This window comes from Lissotriton vulgaris, chromosome 8, assembly GCF_964263255.1.
Source record: "Lissotriton vulgaris chromosome 8, aLisVul1.2, whole genome shotgun sequence".
Lineage (NCBI taxonomy): Eukaryota > Metazoa > Chordata > Amphibia > Caudata > Salamandridae > Lissotriton > Lissotriton vulgaris.
In genome coordinates, this window is record NC_141696.1 from 1308286398 (window position 1) to 1308304978 (window position 18581).

General features: G+C 45.5%; 1 protein-coding gene across 2 annotated transcripts in view; it reads left to right on the forward strand.

Moving 5' to 3' along the window:
• The window catches only part of ALKBH8 (alkB homolog 8, tRNA methyltransferase), a 410467-nt gene that overhangs the window by 247769 nt on the left and 144117 nt on the right, over window positions 1-18581 (forward strand). For both annotated transcript variants that reach the window (XM_086935245.1, XM_086935246.1), the window contains exon 8: window positions 18337-18443. In XM_086935245.1, the coding sequence (XP_086791371.1) occupies window positions 18337-18443 (107 nt within the window). The remainder of the gene's footprint in view (window positions 1-18336; window positions 18444-18581) is intronic.

The following is an 18581-nucleotide window of genomic DNA, read 5'->3' on the forward strand; positions in this document are numbered from 1 at the left end:
ACTTGCTTTTTCTGGTTATGCCTGAGTTTTCTGGGAGTTGGGGGGGAAAGGAGTGGGGAGTGAGGGTTGGGGGGGGATGGGGAAAGGGGGCAGCGGTGGTAGCGGAGGTTTGTTTACAAGCATTCCTTGATGATTAGAGGAGGCCATGTGTGAGAGTTGGGACCGCGTACAGAGAAATTCGGTTTGGCTGATGGGTGGGCTGAACGCATGCTGGCATGGGGCACACACAAGGGGTGGGGCGTGACTGGGATGGGTCGAGATTTGTCCGCGACTGAGAAGGGGTCTGGAGAACACCCCGCTGCTGAGCTAGAACTGTTGCTCTGTCTATGATGTTGCTCACTCTGGGGTCATGGAACGTGAAAGGGTTGAACTCCCCCCCCCCTCCCCCCCCCCCCCCCCCCATAAGCGCCAGAAGGTCTGGAAATACATACTCGACCACCATCTAGACATAGTGGGTCTGCAGGAGACTCACCTAACAAGGTCGGAGGAGTCTCGCCTTAAACATAAGCAATTTCCCCTTATCTACAGGTCCTCAGCCACTACAAAACACAAGGGAGTTGCCCTGATGTTCCGCTCAACCCTGCATTTCCAGCCTCTGGAGGTCCGCGGCGATAGAGAGGGTCGCTGGCTCAAGGTCAAAGGCATGCTACGAGGCAAGGTGTGCACATTCCTGGTACTGTATGCTCCCAATGTGGTTTAGAATGGGTTTCTTCGTGGAGTGTTGAGAACAGTGTTGGACTTTGTCGAGGGGCCGCTGATAGCGATGGGAGATTTTAACTTGGTATGGAATAAGGACATAGGCCCATATGCATGAACACATTTTCCCATAGACACAGAATTGGCAAAACCCTTTGATGCATCTGGCCAATAGACTGTACTCATCACCAAAGATCCGATACTGGCTTTTTTTCCACCGATACACGGCAGATGATGGCAGATATGGGGCTAATAGATGGATGGCGCTCTCTCTACCCACATTCGCGGGACTATACCTTTTTCTCCCATGTCCACCATTCTTACTCGCGCCTGGTTCACTTTTTCCTGAGCCAGTCTCTTAGGGGGGACTTACGTGAGGCCAAGATCTTTCCCTTATCGGTCTCTGACCATAGTATGCTCGCTATCTGCCTATGATGGGAGATAGCCACCACGATCCACCGTAGATGGTACTTTCCGGCCTCCTTGGTCTGAGACAGGTCCTCTTGCATTGAGCTCCGGAAGACCATCAGTGAATTCTTTGACCTCAATCCCACGGGCGATACCTCGGTCCTTAACACATGGGACGCCTTCAAGGCTTCCATACGCGGCAGCTGTCTAGCGCTTAACGCCGCCCTTAACAGACTACGAAGACAAGAAAGGGAGAGATTGAAGGAGGAGCTTTCTACTCTGGAGCAGGCTCACAAGCAAACCCCCTCCAGGCTGATCATGCGGCAACTGACGGCGGTGCGGGGCAAACTCAGGGCTCACTACAACAATAGAGCTGAATACACACTACTGAAGTTACGGCGCCTCTCTTACTCCCAAGGGAACAAGGTAGGGAAACACTTGGCCTGACAACTCCGGGATAAAAGGGAGAGGGAATATATCGGGGGGATAAGGAACGCCGCTGGGGTCCTAACGCACAATGATGGTGCCAAGGTTGGCCTCTTTGGTGATTTCTACGAGGCATTGTACACGGGGGACGCCTTGAACAGCGAGGCGCAAGGGGACTACCTGACCACGCTACTGCTACCCCAGGTATCTAAGGAATGGAATGAGACACTCACTGCCCCCTTCACTAGAGAGGAGGTCCTTGCTGCCATTAAGGCCCTGAAACCCCACAAGGCCCCAGGGGCGGATGGATATACAGCCATATTTTATAAGACCTTCGCCTCTGAACTGGTTGGCTTTCTGACACAACTATTTAATAGCATGGCAGAGGAGGGAGTGACCTTGGTTTCCATGGCAGAAGCTACCATATCGGTCATTCCCAAGCCTGGAAAAGACCCGTCTAAATGCTCCTCGTACAGGCCAATTGCCCTGCTCAATCTCGACGCTAAACTCTATTCGTCTATCCTTGCCACCAGGCTAAACGATTGAATGCCAATGCTTATACACCCGGACCAATCCGGTTTTATAAAGGGTAGACAGACCCATGACAACACCAGGAGAATAGTACATCTGATTGATAAGGCCAACAAATTCAAAATCCCAGCAGTACTCGTAGGCCTGGATGCCGAGAAGGCGTTCGATAGGGTGGACTGGGGGTTCCTGTTCCAGACCTTAACAGCATTCGGCTTCTCGGCCAAATTTTTGATGATGCTCAAAGCCAACTACAGGTCCCCCTGGTCCAGAGTAGCGGTCAATGGGCAGCTATCTGCTTTTTTCCCGCACTCCCGGGGCACTCGGCAAGGCTGCCCCCTCTCCCCCTTGCTTTTCGCCCTGAGCATTGAGCCACTAGCTGTGGCAATAAGGGAGGACCCGGATATTAGGGGGATCCCCTTCACTGGAGAGGAGCACAAAGTCACCTTATTTGTGGACGACGTCCTACTCTCACTTGCGGACCCTGCTCGCTCTCTTCCTCGAATACAGGCAACTCCTGAGCGATTCGAAGGGGTAGCGGGATTTAGGATCAACTACGAGAAATCCTTTGTCCTTAATCTTACTCTTCCCTTGGCTGACGTCGCCCGCCTCCAGCCGCTCACGCCCTGACCGTGGTCCTTCTCTTCTATAAAATACCTAGGGATCCAACTGACTCCCACAGTGGGTAAACTATACTCTGCCAACTTCCCCCCGCTGCTCGCCGAAATTCAACGGTCCCTGGCCCGGTGGAAGCCAATGTTCATCTCTTGGTTGGGTCGGATTCACGCGATCTAGATGACTCTACTCCCCAAGCTACTGTACCTCTTTCAGGCTCTACCGATTACCCTTGGACGGTAATTTTTTCGGCGCATTAAAACGATGATGCTCCGCTTCATTTGGCAAGGGGGTCGAGCGCGGTTCTCCTTTGCCACACTACGCCGCCCGAGGAAGGAAGGCGGGGTAGGCCTACCCGACCTGCATCTATATTATAAGGCGGCTCAACTCCGAGTCTTAGTAGAATGGTCCCAGCCCGCCTCGGAAAAACACTGGCTACACATGGACAGACGTATAGCTGGGAGGACAATCTGGGACTTAGTATGGAAGCCCAAAGGGGACAGGCCCAAGAACGCCTACATTAGTACCCCCACCAGCACTACCCAGAGAGTCTGGGACTCGATTTCGGGGGATGACCGATGGACAACATTCCCTTCTCCTTTTACGCCTATACATTTCAATCCTGCTTTCACACCAGCGGCGCTCGTGGGCCCCTTCGATGCATGGAGAGAGGGGGGCTGCCTAGCACTTACGCACTTATTTCATGGCTCTGCCCCGCTTACTTTTGATAATTGTATGAGGGACTATGGGGTACAGAGGACCGAGCGATACCCCCATACCCAGCTCCTGCACTGGGCTTTGTCTCCTCCTGTGAGGGAAGTACCTACCAGACTCCCCACGCTTTTTGAGTCCTTCCTGTCGAAGACCTCTGCGATGCGAGAAGTCATTTCCTTTATCTATTGTCTCCTGCTGTCTACTGCCATATCCCCTAGACCTCGCTACATGTCTCTATGGGAGGAGTTACTAACCCGAGATATCTCTGAATCTGAATCTGAATGGTCTTACCTGTGGTCTGATATAACAAAACACAACCACTCGGTGGAACTCCGGGAGGCCCATCTCAAAACGATGATGGACTGGTACATGTACCCAGCCAAGCTACAGCGGATCTTCCCTGGTTCTACCGACAGGTGCTGGAGGGGATGCGGCCTACTGGGGGACTTCCGTCACATTTGGTGGGACTGCCCTGTTATCCGCCCATACTGGGAAGAGATCTTGTCTCACATCAAAGAGATCTTGGGCTACCCGATCTCGGATTCGTTGGTTCATATCCTGCAGGGCCTTAGAGACCGGGCCCTTGAGTTCCAGACCAGAGCAGATAAGAAGATACTGTGACTCTGTATAGGGGCAGCCAAGACAACCCTGGCTGCGGCTTGGAAACAAAGAGAGGCCCCAGCGATAACCCTTTGGCATGCGAGACTCTGACGCTTGTTGAGTGTATAGAGAATGGCTGACATTTTCCTAGATTACTTTAAAAATTTTGAATTTCGCTGGGGTCCACTGGTTCGGTTTCTTTCCTCCGGGCTTCCGTCTGCGGTGTGCCCACCCAATGTACGAACTCTCCATTTGTTTCAAATGTGATTAATGCTCTATCCGGAATGGATCCTACCCATAGAATGTGCTACCACCACTGGGATGGGGGGGGGGGGAGGGGGGATTGGGGGATACACGGAGGGAGGGGGGGTTTTCTAGTTATGTTTCAGTGACGTTCCATCACTCTGCCGCTGCTATTGCTAGCATGGGGGGCAGGACAGACCAGGCCCCTTGGACCCACTGCTCAGCGACGATCCACATTTCTAATGATAGCTTAAACTCTGCTGTTTGCCTAGACGAAGGTGGGCCTGTGCCAGACTCCGTGGTTTCCTCTGCGCCATGGCCGTCACTGGCTTTGTCCCACGTTACCTCCAGAGGTCATGAACTATATATTGTTTGGATTCCTTATCTGCCCCCTGCGTGGGAAGTTGTGCGGGATTGTCGCATGTTTTTTGAGTTCTAAAATGCTAATAAACATACTTTTGACCAAAAAAAAACGTTCATCAGAAATGGAATCCAGAGGTCTGGGTTTTCAAAAAAGAAGTCTATTGGGGTCCCATCTGGGCCAGGAGCTTTAGTAGTACTACATTGCAACAAACCACATTTTACCTCTGCCATAGAAAAGATAATAGGGGTATGCAAATCATTGGTCACAGCATTAGCAGTTAAATGTTCCCTTTCCAAAACAGACCCTAATATATTTGCATAGCGGTTAACCCAAGCATCCTCTCCCACATGTACATCTAGATATGGCCCTATATCTTGTTTCAAGAATGGGGTATTAATTATAGCCCAGAATTCTTTTGAGTTTTTTGAGAATGCAGCTTGTTGTAATTTATCTCAGGCATCCTCCTTCAGAGCTTTGAGTCTAGACCTCCTACTTTCCTTATATTGGAAGTGGAGATAAGGGACCAATACCTTGTCTCTTGTTTTTTCCTTTAGTGCCATATGTAATTTACTGACTGCCTTGGTGCAAACAGCGTCAAACCAGCGCGGGCCAGTGGTTTCAGCTTCCTCTTCGGGGACAGTAGGTTGCTTTCCACGGCATTTAGTAATGATACAAATACCTGCACTATATTCAACAGTTCGCTATTCAAGTCTAGGCAAGTCAATATTTTTTCCCGAGTACTCCCAAATATATTAGGTATTAGTGCAGCTTTTTTTATCTTAGCCCATTTAAGGCCTATACCATTCCTCTTAACTATAGTTGGTGCTGGGGTTCTCCTGTCAGATGGTTTAAAACAGCCTTTCCAGTGAATTTGGAAGGTGTGATCACTAAAATTTGTAATGAGGGTTTCTATCTGACTAAAAAATATTTTTACGGGCAACGCAGCCAACAGATAATCTATTGAGTGCCTTGCAGTGGAGACTCGGCGCCCGGATACAACGAGAATAAGACTTATCAAGGTCTTCAAGAATCTTTCACTCAACAAGATAGGATTTATCTCCACGCAGCGAGTCGCACCCCCATAACAAGACAAACCCAAATCACTTTTGTTCGTCAAATACTCCACGAGGGACAAAACAAGACTAAAGTTACCTAGAGGGAACCTACTTTCTGAATAGCTCGCTGTGACCAAGACATCCAATAGGTTTCGCATAAAACGCTTCATACCCATGTCTTTTTGAACTATAAACCTCTCCGATGCCAGAGCAGCACAAGACCAGAGCAGCATAAGACCAGAACAAGATAGCCTTGAAAAAGCCCTGGAGAGGGCGAAACACGTGTCGGCAGTGTAAAGCTGGGAAATTTTTTAACCTATTTGAATAATAAAGGACTTGAAGCACAAGATTTGGTTTTGGATCCATATTTTTGAATTGACATCGAATCATTGAATAATGTTGGTGCAAGAACCTTGGAAATAACTACATTCATGTTCATAGATTAATGGACTGTTAAGAGGGTGCTTGTGTAATTTGGTTTTCTCTCTTGATTTGAGGTAATCTATCGTAGTGCCATGGATTGTATCTCCAAATATTTTTGCCAAACTGCCCGTGGATTCATCAATTTAATTAAGTATAACCAAATTTCTTATGGTCAAAAGCCTATTCAATTCATTACCATATGGGGTGTGTGAAAAATGCAACAGTACTACACCCTCTCATCAATCAGACCACATAGTGGTGTTGATAACCTGGTACAACTATGAGCGTTGAAATCGCCCACCCACACTATATTCAGAGGGTTGTGAGGGTTCGTCATAGCCCTGTCAATTGCACTCTCTAGTGAATCAATCACCTGGGACATATTAGCAAAATTAATTAACAACATGTCCTCTACGCCAGGCCCGCTACACACTACAAGATGGAAGTAAGAGAACTCCTTATCAGTTCTAAAGATTTTCACAAATAGTGTGTTTCTTATCAAAGTGAAAAGGCCTCCTCTCGCTCTGCCTGACCTTGAGAGGGTTGCTGGAGTTTGAATTGTACGAAAACCGTCAATATAGACAGTGTCAACTTCCCACGTTTCTTGCAGACATACTAGATCATATTGATGTATAATCCTAATCCATTCTGGATTATCCAAATTAGATCTAAGCCCAGCTATGTTCCAATTTAATGATTTTACTATATCACTTCTCGGTTCTAGTGGATGACTAGCTTTTAAAGAATTCCCCACCTGCTGGGCCTGACTGCTGAGTATGCTGGGCCTCCCTACTACCTCCTGTCAATCACATACTTCAAGCCCCTCCAGAGCAGCAAATGTATTATTCAGTGCTTTGACCACAGTGATTGGCCAGTGATTGAGCTGGCCTCCAGCTAGCCTCCAGGTTGGCCAGCTCAAATTCCATATTTGCAGGTTTAGATGGTCCAGCAGTTAGAGACATGATTTAAGAAAAAATCAATAATGGCAATCAGGGAGAAGTGAAACAAATTCAAAATGGTCTTGGATGTGGATTGGTAGTGTACACCAAGTTACTGTATGGCAGAGCACAAACACAAGTCCAATCCCCACTGCTGATTACCAGCGTTAGAAATTAGGTTTCTGGTTGGCATAGGTATGCACCCTGTCCAAGCAGGAACCACAATCCTAGTCAGGGTAAGTAACAACACATCCTAAATTATCCTTTGCTCACCCTCTGGTAGCTGGGCACAGAGCAGTCAGGCTTAACTTAAGATGCAATGTATAAAGTATTTGTGCAACACTTCAAACAGTAACAGTTAAAACAACACAAAAAGAATCCACATCAGTTTAGAAAAAAACAGAATCCTTTTTATAAATAAAACAAAACAAAAACGACAAAAAATTCAATAAGTAGAAGGCAAGATACGAGTTTTTAAAGATCAAACTGTAAAATAGTTCCTAGAAGCAATAAGCGCGTATTACTTTTGCACCATTCACGCTGATCACTTTGTCACTTGCGTCGCTATTGTGCTCACCACTTGCACCTTCAATGCACCAAGTACAACTAGGGTTGTAGTATTGTTTACCTACAGTGTTGATATTATTGTCTATCCCTTTTACCTGCATAAATATGATGCCAGTGGCACATACAAATAGATGTATTGAGTCTCTTCATTCATTTGACGATAATGTTTTTACATATCTTGTCTAAACTGCCTAAATGAATTATACCTGTTATGTTATGTTAGCGCATATTTATAAAGTGCGCTGCTACTCCCTGGAGTGTTCCGGTGCTAGAGCAAATCATACAACTGCAACAGTGGCGATGCATCGGTTCTGAGTGCGATGCTCTGGTTCTGAATGCAATGCGCTGCTCTGCAGCAGAGGATGCTTCAGGGCGATGCACTGGTTCCGAAGGAAACAGGCCGGATCCACTCCACGCAACAACCAGGATGAGATAATTCCGTTCCACGCAAAGGCAAACATGTGCCGGTTCAGACCCATGCAAAGGCAAAGCTGTGCCGGTTCCGAAGAGGATGCATGGGTTGGCTTGAAGAAGCACCTCAGCCACACTTTCAAGGGTCCAGAACTGGGGTGGCACCACTTGGCAGAGCAGATTCAGAGATGGCAGAGTTCAGGTGCAGATGCAGGTGGGTTGGAAGTCATTTATGTCCCTGAGACTTCAATCAGGAGGCAAGCCAGCATGCCCTTGGAGTCACCCTGGGTTCAAGTGATGCAGGTCCAGTCCTTCTCACCCTGGCAGGAGGGCATCACAGCAAGGAAGGAGTCGAGCAAAGCAGAAGTCCAGTAGAGTGGCAGTCCTTTAACAGCACAGCAGTTCTTCTTGTCTTCACAGATCCAGAAGTGTACTGAAGCGGTAGTGCGAGCGGTCCAGTACTTGTACCCAGTTGTACCTTTGAAGCAAGGGAGACTTCAAAGAAAGGTCTTTGAAGTGCACAGCGGTCCTCCCTTCCTACCCTGGCTCCACTCCTTTGTGTGGAGACAGGACACGGCCTATTCAGTGTAAGTGTGAGGCCGTGTCCAGCTCATTACTCCATTTCTGCCCAGGATTGCCCATCAAAATGTAGATGGCCCATCAGTCACACCTCAGCTCCCTTTGTGTGTGGCTGTCTAGAGGGAATGCACAAAATCCAGCTGTCACCCACCCCAGACGTGTGATCAGACACAAGCAGAAGGAACAGAATGACTAAAGTAAGAAAATGCCAACTTTCACGCTACCTCCCTCTGTCCTACCTCACGCTACCTCCCTCTGTCTCACCAAGCCCCGCTCTAATTTAAATACAGGCAGTACATTGTGAGCCGGTATGACTGAATGCATTTATCCTTTCCTCACAGCACCTCTTCGCTCCCCTTTGATGGGAATACATCGTCTTTCCACATTACTTGAGGAGCTTTGACCCACGCATTAAGGTAGGCTGAGTGCAGGGGTACATTGGTTGAGATGGTGATCTCTAAGGTTTAGTATAGTGACTGTTGCTTTCCTCTTCCCCGTTTAGTAACATTGTGGTCCTGATGAGAACCTGTTAAGGATAAGGTTCGAAACGCGTCGACCTGACCCAGTCCCATATCATCATTGTTGGCATGGTTGTGTCATTCAAGTGATGGATTATTGTTCCTTCTAAAAAACTGAAAAAGTTTCACTTTTGTTTGAAATTTACAACTGTTACTATTCTTGCATTATTACAAACTGTATTATGATGATGGGACCTGTATGAATGCATTTTGTATGTCTGGATGGCCAAGAATGTGTTGAATGCCAGTTTGAGTGAATTTTGTACATACCAAAGTGTGTTTTTCCTTGTGTATATGTAAATGTATTTTTTCTCACACATTTTTTGTATTCTCATGCCAAAAAACAAGCAAAAGACTAAAAAGCAAAATAGTCTGCAAAAAATTAAAAGAAACGTTGCAATTTCAAAAGCCATTGTTCATGTTTATTGTTCATGTACAATTACCAAAGAATTGTCTCCAAAAAACTGCTCAGCATAGGCAGGTGTGTTGTTTTTCAAACTTTATAAAAGTGGCATTTTTGGATTTGCAATTTAAAATCAAACTTTATTAAATCGTGAGTTCAGAGACACCAAACTTGAAAAATCTATCTCTTCACATTTGGGAATTACACTGGAAAGATGTAATAAAGTAATCCTAATTTTCTCTCATGGGAGATATAGGCCTTGCAGTAGTGAAAAAACAAATTTGGGACTTTTTCACTACTAGGGCATATAAAACGTATAAGTACGTCCTGCCTTTTCAATATATTGCACCCTGCCGTCTGGGTTACCAATGGCCTACCTTAGGGTTGTCTTATATGTATAAAAAGGGAAGGTTTAAACCTGGCAAGAGGTTTATCTGGCCAGGTCAACATGACAGTGTAAACTGCACATACAGGCTCTGCAATGGCAGGGATGAGCCATGGTTAGAGGGCTACTTAAGTGGGTGGCACAATGAGTGCTACTGACCCACTAGTGGAATTTGATTTGCAGGCCCTAGGCGCATGTAGTGCACTTTACAATGGGACGTATAAATAAATTAACTATCCCACATGGGCATGAGCCAATATTGCCATGTTCAGGAGAGAGAGAACAAGCGCTTGAGTGCTGGTTAGCAGTGGTAAAGAGCACAGAGTCCTAAAGCCAGCAAAAAATATGTCAGAAAATGGAGGGGGAAGTCAAAAGGTTTGGGAAGAAGACCACCTAAGGCTGTTTAGGTCTAACAACTTCCATTACACTTCCTTGTCTAAGTTCTTATGTTCTCGATGGTGATGGCAGGGTGAGTATGACCATATCTCCCTTGTATGGTCTCTCCGGATGGGGAGAAGGGACAGGAGGGTAAAGTTAAATGTGAGAATTTTGGGGATTTTGCTATACATGTGGTTCCTGGGTAGGTAATTCTGAGTATTTAAGTGATGAAGGGTTGAGGAGTAAGGAAAGTTGCTGGTAAGTAATGGGCAGCTTTTAAGCCAAAGTGAAATTAGATTACATAGAAGTTACCATCATGCTTTCTGAATTGGTATTCAGTTTTCTATAACATGTGTTGCTACGATCTGTATGCAGGTTGCTGGCCATAGGTTTTAATTATAACGAGATCGACCGACTGATCTCACGTCCTATATTATCATTCTTATTCTTATTTGTATTGATTTCGGTGGGTTGTCCATATCCTCACTTCTGCTACCTACTTCTGCCAGATCTTTCTGGTTTGTTAAATGTTCTCTGAAGAGTTTGGGCAGGGCTGGAATGCAAGGGCGCATCGGTAAGCGCTCACAGCCATGATCGTTTTTGACCTCCACTGTAATTTTTGTGATGCACCATAGGCTGACTGGGTGGAAATGTGATCTTTATTAAGTCTGCCACCTCGGAGAAGAAAGAAAATGAGTAAAAACGAAAAGGGTAATTGGAAATAGCTCCTGTGGAGCCAGACTGTCAGGAGGCAGACGGATCCGGCGGTGCATGAGTTGCTTTATCGATTTGTAGTTCCTGGTGAATTAAAGAGAGCACCAGGTGCCCACGTCTTTCTATTCTGTTGTCCTTCGAAGGTGGTAATTTCCAAGTTTCTACTTGGATAAAAGTCATTGGGATCAAAGGCACGTAGGACAAGAATGTGTGACGTCATCGCGCGAGGCCGCCTCGCGCTACGAGGCTTAATGAATGCGTTTAGGGTGAGCTTGGGTCAAAGTGGAGCACTGTAGCACTGTGTCACAGGGACTTCAAGTGGGCGCTTGAATGTGTGAACGATGATGCGTCGAAGACTTTTCATTCCTAATAAAAAACGAACACCTGCTGGACTCTCGGTAGAGAATCAAGGAAGTCCCCAGCATCTCACAGAAAAAATGCCCATTGTTCGGGTCCTGCATACAAAGACGATAAGAAGAGCACAACTCTGACGGGCGTGCAGGACATCGAAACGCTCGCCACCTAGGAAACACCAGCATATCTCCCTCCTCGCAGCACGGCCTCAGGGTAGAGTAGGTATGAAGCACTAAAGGAGCACAATTTCCAAATACGCCGGGGGTTTGAGGGCGTCACACGCCCTCTAATAAATGCATTTTGTGATAAATAGTTGTGTACAGGTGCTTTCAGTGGATTATGGCTGAGGTATCTGCCGTATTTCAACAGGATTTTTTTTGCCACACAGACAAAAACGGGCCCACACATATGGAAAGTCCTAAAATATATTAATTATTAAATTAAATAATGTGTGTTCCCTTATTTAGTACCCCTGCCAATCTGCATTTCTCCCCCTTTTCACTGCCCCTTAAGCTCATTTTGTGCGCCCTGCTTGCCGTATTAACTTGAAATGATGTATCAACGTGATTGTTGTAATATCCCAGGCCCCCCAATCTTACTGTTCAAGCCACGCCCCTGCAAATACGTCACAATACATTTCCTGCTCATTCTGTAGCTGCTACCAACTGTTTTCACTCATCGCATACTGAGATAGGAGGGTGATGATGCGCTTCGGGCGGGTGCTTCGGGGAGCTTGCACAGCTTTTGTTGTGCCCTGGGGCTGTGAAGGTCATTGACACCTTTACACTGGTTTCTCAAAGTTCAAATGTGTTGTAATCATGCGCGAGTAATTACAATCATGGCATGTGGAAAAGCATTCTTATTAAAAAAACACAGGTTACAATGAAGTAATGAATCATTGCAAAATGCATACTCTTATAACAGTTAATCGTTTCGAAATGTTATCTAAAATTTACAGTTAAAAAGGTAAAATAATTATGTATGGGTCTGAAACATAGTCAAGGTTCAAGGCGCTGGAGCAGGATTATCACGTATAAAGAGTTTAAAACAATAGCAAGGGCGCAGATCGTCTTTGAAACTTCAAGTGTACGAATCAAGAGTCCGCTCCGTCACCCACATTGATTGGGTATACAATCCTTTTGTGTGTCCATCTTCCAAACCGGCCATTTTATTCGCTACGAGCACTACAAATGTAACGAGTCAACTGTTCAACTCTCCCATTAGAGTTCAAGGCTTCGGTGACCGCTTGTCTACACGTCCTAAGCTGCAGGTTGTTGAAATGTATGTACATCAATGACTTTCTGTCCGTGCGTAGCGCGGGACATATTCAGATGTGGTGTGTCATTGAGTCGAGGTCACTCCTGCACATTTTGTCTGCATTGTTTCTTAACCATTTTAACGCATGGACCAGCCAGGTAAGATCACCGAAGCATAGTGCCATAAGCTTACTTTTGATGTTTTTTTAGTAGCTAGTTGCTAGCTACGATTGCATTTTTGGTTCTGCTTAAGACTTAATTACCAAACAAGCATTGAAGCACCCCCAGATTTAGTTTGTATCCTCTAACCTGAATACATTCCATATACTGTTGTTGATGACCTTTCTAAATGCTGATTGGTTGATTTGAAGGTTCTAGAGTTATTTGACGATCAGGGAGTGTACAGTTTATAGGTCACTGTGCTAGATTATGATTGTCTCTTATGAGCTGAAGAGTAACAAAAGAATCGCTGTAACTAAAGAAGTAATGCACTGACCTATGCACATAAAATACTGTTTTATAAAATGCATGGTGCACGTTCTTTGCAGCAGGCATATTAACCCTCTGTTCTACATTAGATAGGTCAAACCTGCTACTGGACAAAACTCTCATTTCTCTCCAGCAGGTACACTAATCACTGGTGTTATCTTGACACTTTTATTGTTGCCTGAAAACCTCTATTTTTACAAGGAATTTTTGAGTGCTTTTAAAACTGCTGCCTGAGGACCCCCTGGGAATGTGTCACAGACCCCAGTTTGGGAAACACTGCTCTACGGCTGTATGGCTTTTCCACCATAAATAATAGTTATTATTTACATTTAATATTCCTGTTCCCATATTCCACTTATCTTGCTATAATCACAAACTACCAAAATGGAAGCATTACCCCCCCCCCCCCCCCGGCGTTAAGGTGTCCCCCACATTCTGTGCTCCAAATAAACTAATGCACAGTTAGAAGACATGTTTGATGGTGATTGATATAAGGGGACTAAGAACAGTTTCAGTGAAATCAAAATTATCTAAATCATCCCCTTTTTTAGTTCGCTGTAAAATTTAAATCGGTTTGAAAACGCACAAAACAGCGAATTGGAAAAAGGTGACCAAACACAGAAAACCAGCCAACTGTTTTCGGGATGCCAGAGTGTCCCACAGTCGGAGACGTTTTAAAGTGATGTGTGTGAATTAATGGAAAACAAGAACTGAAAAACCACACTGGAGGAAACCAAATCACGAAAAACCAATTTTAAGGAAATAAAAAACAATCGAAAATAAAAGGAAACATTTTAAAGGGTTGAAAATTTGAAGAAAAAATCCAAAATCATGTTCAATTTGGGTGGGATCTAGGACTACTGTGGGTTTTTTGGCTTTAGGGATGGGTAGTATTTTGGGTGATGGGGTTTTTTAAGGGTCAGGAATAATGGGCATCGGACATAGAAAGGGATTTTTAGGTTTCAGAGATGCATGGAGTATAGGGGTGGTAAGCGGTTTTTAGGGTTCAAGGATGATTGTGTTTAGATGTGTAAGGTGTTTTTAGGTTTCAGGAGTGGGTGGAGGGTAAGGGTGTTGTGGGGTTTAGGGTTCATGGATGGGCAGAGTTTAGGGCTGTTGAGGGTTTTTAAGGTTCAATGATGGGTATCGGCTGGGGTGGTGAAGAGTTTTTATGGTTCAGGTTGGAGGAGAGTTAAGGGTGGTGGAAGGTTTTAAGGATTCAGGGATGGGTGGAGTTTAGATGTAGAATGGGTTTTTTTGGGTTCAGCTATGAGTAATTTAGGGTGAAGAGGACTTCTTATGGGTCATGGATGTCTTGTGTTTGAGAGCGGTAAGGCTTTTTTTTTAGCTTTTAGAGATGGGTGAAGTTTGGGTGTGCTGAGGTGTTTTAACGGGTATGGGATGAGTGGTGTTTAGACGTAGTAAGGTTTTTTTTTGGGTTTACTACCCAGTGAGTGATTTTATGATTCAGGCATGGTGGATTTTTGGGGTATAAAGGGCGTGTAGAATTCAGGGACGTGTAGTTTAGGTGTGGTGAGGGGCTTTAGAGGGCAAGAATTTATAGTTTTTTAAGGGTATGAGGGGTCAGCGATGAATGGTGTTTAGGGATGGTGATGGGTAAGCGAATTAAAAGCATCTAAAGTAATTGTTTGACTGTGTCAAATAAAGTAAACCAGTGAATGAAATGTCTCTGACAAAACTGTTTCAGAAAGTAAGAACTACGACCATTGCATGTAAACTTTAAAAAAATGAGCATTCTAAGGCCAATTTCGAACAAAAAGACATTCTATAATTATTATTTACGAAAAGGTAAATGCCACTCATTGTGAACATTTCTATTACACAGTTAAGATTACAGTGTTTCTTCGTAATGGTATTCCATGAAATCATTTTTCTATGAAATCACATCACACCTTTTTAAAGCATGGGCAAAGTGGACAAGTGCCAAGGGCCCCCACCTCCTAAGGGGCGCCATTTGAAAGGGAACTTTCTCTTTATTTGATCTTTGCCTATTCAATTTTACCCGCATCTACCTCTGTATCTGTACTCTGTGTCATCTTGAGGATTTTTGCGGTCCCGGGCAAGACATATTTCAACTGTTGTTTGTGGTCATGCTAAAGTTTAACATACTATTCTTTGGCATTATACAGGCTTGAATTAGCATAAAATGGGTATTAAAATTCGAATTTGTAGGAGTCTCAGGGGATAGCTGCCACGTTTGCCCGCTACTCTAGAGCTCTATGCATGCCATAAGCTCCCTGATATTGAGAAAGCTGTCCCCTTGGTAGAAGAGCTTTCTCGGCCCTGAGTGTCTCCCCAGGAAAGGGCTGCCCTAGAGACCAAAATCACCGGAGAAGAAATCGGAGACGCGCTTTCAGAACTTAATCCAGGCAAAATGCTGGGACCCGACCGGCTCCCTGTAGAGTTCTGTCGTAAACTCCGCCCCAAGCTTTATGCTAAACTACTGGCAAAGCACCTGCACTCCGACCAGTGTGGATTCATCCGACGCAGCACTGCATTCAGAGAGTGCATATAGTGGTGTCCCTTATTAGAGCTCTGGGTGGTCTGGCATCCCTTATATTAATTGACTTTGAAAAGGCGTTTGATACAATCAATTGGACTTACCTTGACAAGGTGCTAAGGGTATGGGCCTTGTGCCTCTATTCCTGACTTACTTCGGGGTTCTGTACCCAGGCATCCGGGCCTGGGTGAGGGTTAATGGTGTACTATCAGAGGCTTTTTCAGTGAAACGGGGCACCAAAGTCCCCACTCTTATTTGTATTTTCCATCGAACCGCTGGCATTGTGGGTCCGCTGCAATCCTCAGGTTTGGGGGTTTGACTTGGGCTTAACTATGGAGGAGCATATAGCGCTTTAAGCAGATGACGTCTTCTTATTCTTGTCTAGACCTGCTTAGACCTGCAGATACTGGGCCTAGACTTCTCCAGATCCTAGGCATTTTTGGGGAGCCATCAGGACTTGAGTTTAATTGAGGCAAATCTCTATTGGTCCCCCTGAGAGGAGACTGCCGGGACTAGACCTGGCAATCCCACATTCCGATGTGTCAGGTTAGCTTTCAACACCTGGACTTTAAATGGAGCCTGAATCTTGCATCTGTGCTGCGCAAAGCTAGAGAAGATCTTTTGCGGTGGCCTAACCTACCTCTCAACACCATGGGTAGAATCTCTTTGTATTAAATGGGATCCCTCCTAAATTCCTATATACTCTCCAAAACGACCCTTTGTGCATCCCACTGAACATGTTTGACTCTGTTCAGGCTTAGAGACGCAAGTTGATTTGAGCTGGCGGCCCTTCCAGTGTTTCCTTTAGCAAGTGTACACGGTCAGTGTATGAGGGGCTCCTCGCTATGGCAGACGTGCTCCTTTATTACTGGGCTTCACATCTAGTTCCTATGAATGAATGGTTGCATGGAGTGTGGGACAAACCCACATGCAGAGCTGAATTGGCTATCCTGGGCCTGGATAACATCCTACATATCCTTATGGTGCCCCATTCCTTCCCACAATTCTAGAGGTTACCTAGGTGGTGTTTGGAGTGTGGAGGGCTACGTTGCGGTGGCTGGCATGGAACTGCAAATTAACTGAGGAAACCCCGTTGTGGGTGGGCTGGTTGGCTGGAGTAGGTATCCACCCAGCAAGGGTTTAAGGGCTGGGACACCATTGGAATATCGAGGCTTGGCGATGTGTGAAGTGGCAGCCACATGAAGGAGTTTCAGGAACTCAAGTCTTATTTCCACATGCCCAACTCCAAATTTTACTGTTATGTAAAGCTAAGGCGTGCATTACATACACACCAATATAGCTCCTTGAAAAATAAGATTTGTTAGAGCCACATAGGCAAAGGGGGGGGGGGGGGTCCCAAAGGTACAAATCCCTGGTAGTGGACGGGACCAACATCATTGACTCCTCTGAAGGAGAAGTGGGAGGGTCATGTGGGGGAATTGGATGAGGCAGATTGTAGAGATGCCTGTGTGGCCCATCACACTTTGACGATCTCTGCTAGACTCTGCTTTATACAGTGGAAGTATTTGCATCAGGCTTGAATGTCATCCTATCGCCTATAGAAGGTGGGCCTTCCCGCATGTTATAAGTGCAGGACTCAAGAGGGTGATTTTTTCCATGTTGTCTGGTAATGTCCATTGATTCAGGATTATTGGAAAGCTGTTTTTGATGTATTGTCTGCGGTGGTGGGCTAGACTGTGTCTAGGGATCCTACAATCGCCCTGCTTAGTATACTTGGTGACCTAGGAGGACCCAGGTAGGAAAGTATATTGGTTTGGGTGGCACGCTAATAGCCAAGAGAGACATTGCCAGTGGCTGGACTACCTCAATGCCCCCCTCGATCACAGCCTTGACCGGGGGCATGGATTGGTGTGGCAAACTGGAGGCAACCATTTACAAGACCTGGGGATGCCTGTGCAAGTATGGTAGAATTTGGAAAAAATGGTGAGTACCATGGCCTGTCGAACAGATAATACTAGAGGGTCGAATTGTAGCAATGTGGAGGTTCTGGGTCTTGACTTAATCCTGGTTTGGAAAATAACAGCAATACAATGGTATTTGGCTTTGATACTGGGCAAGGCAAACGTTTTAATGCGATCATAAAAAATTCCAATAAAATGTTACTATAAAAAAAAATCGAATTTGTTCCCTAGAAGGGCCACCAAAATAAGTCTTGCCCAGGACACACAAAATCCTGACGATGACACTGCCTACCGAGGAGTTGCCTACCCACACCAGTTGTGAAAATCAGATTGGTCCTATCAGAAGAACTTATTCTGATTGAGTGATACTGTGGTAAATCAAGTTGCTGTTGTTTCAACTTTATGGTCACCCTTTCAAACAAATGAAATAGGTCCTTACATGAAAACGAATCGCATTGGCAGCTGGCGTTCTGCTAGCTTGCCCCTGGGACGAACTGCCCTGGTCATGTGTCAGGCCGAATAATCTCTCAGCACTCCTTGGACCACTGTGAGATACCACCTGTAGTTTTCTTTTCTTTTTCTCCTTTGTAAGCAGCAGAGGCTTCCCGAAAAAGGCATGTTTGTCTCACAATTCTCCGTTCAGAGCAAATATAAAAAAAACTGGCCAGCTTTTCTGTTTGGTGTTGGTTTGCAAAATATTTCTCCAGTCTATTTTTATCTGTTAATCTCTTGAGTATTTGTGTGTTCTGTTATGGTTGTGCCTTCAGATTGGGCACAGCTATGCTGAAGAGAGCTGTCCGGTGATTGAGGGGTTTATTTTTATTTTCAGATTGTCATGGAGTTCAAGCATCCTGATGGGCGGTCTGTGGCTGTCCTACTCCCTCGCCGCAGCTTGTTAGTGATGACTGGAGAATCTAGATACTTATGGACACATGGGTGAGTGCTTAAGGTTTTCTGTCTGCTGTCTACTTTGAAAATAAATGTTTTTCATTGAATTTGTGTTTGTCTGCTCCTATTCCAACCTAAAGAGTATTGGCATCTGTGACAAGATGTGCCGCCGACTGCTTTGGGAAC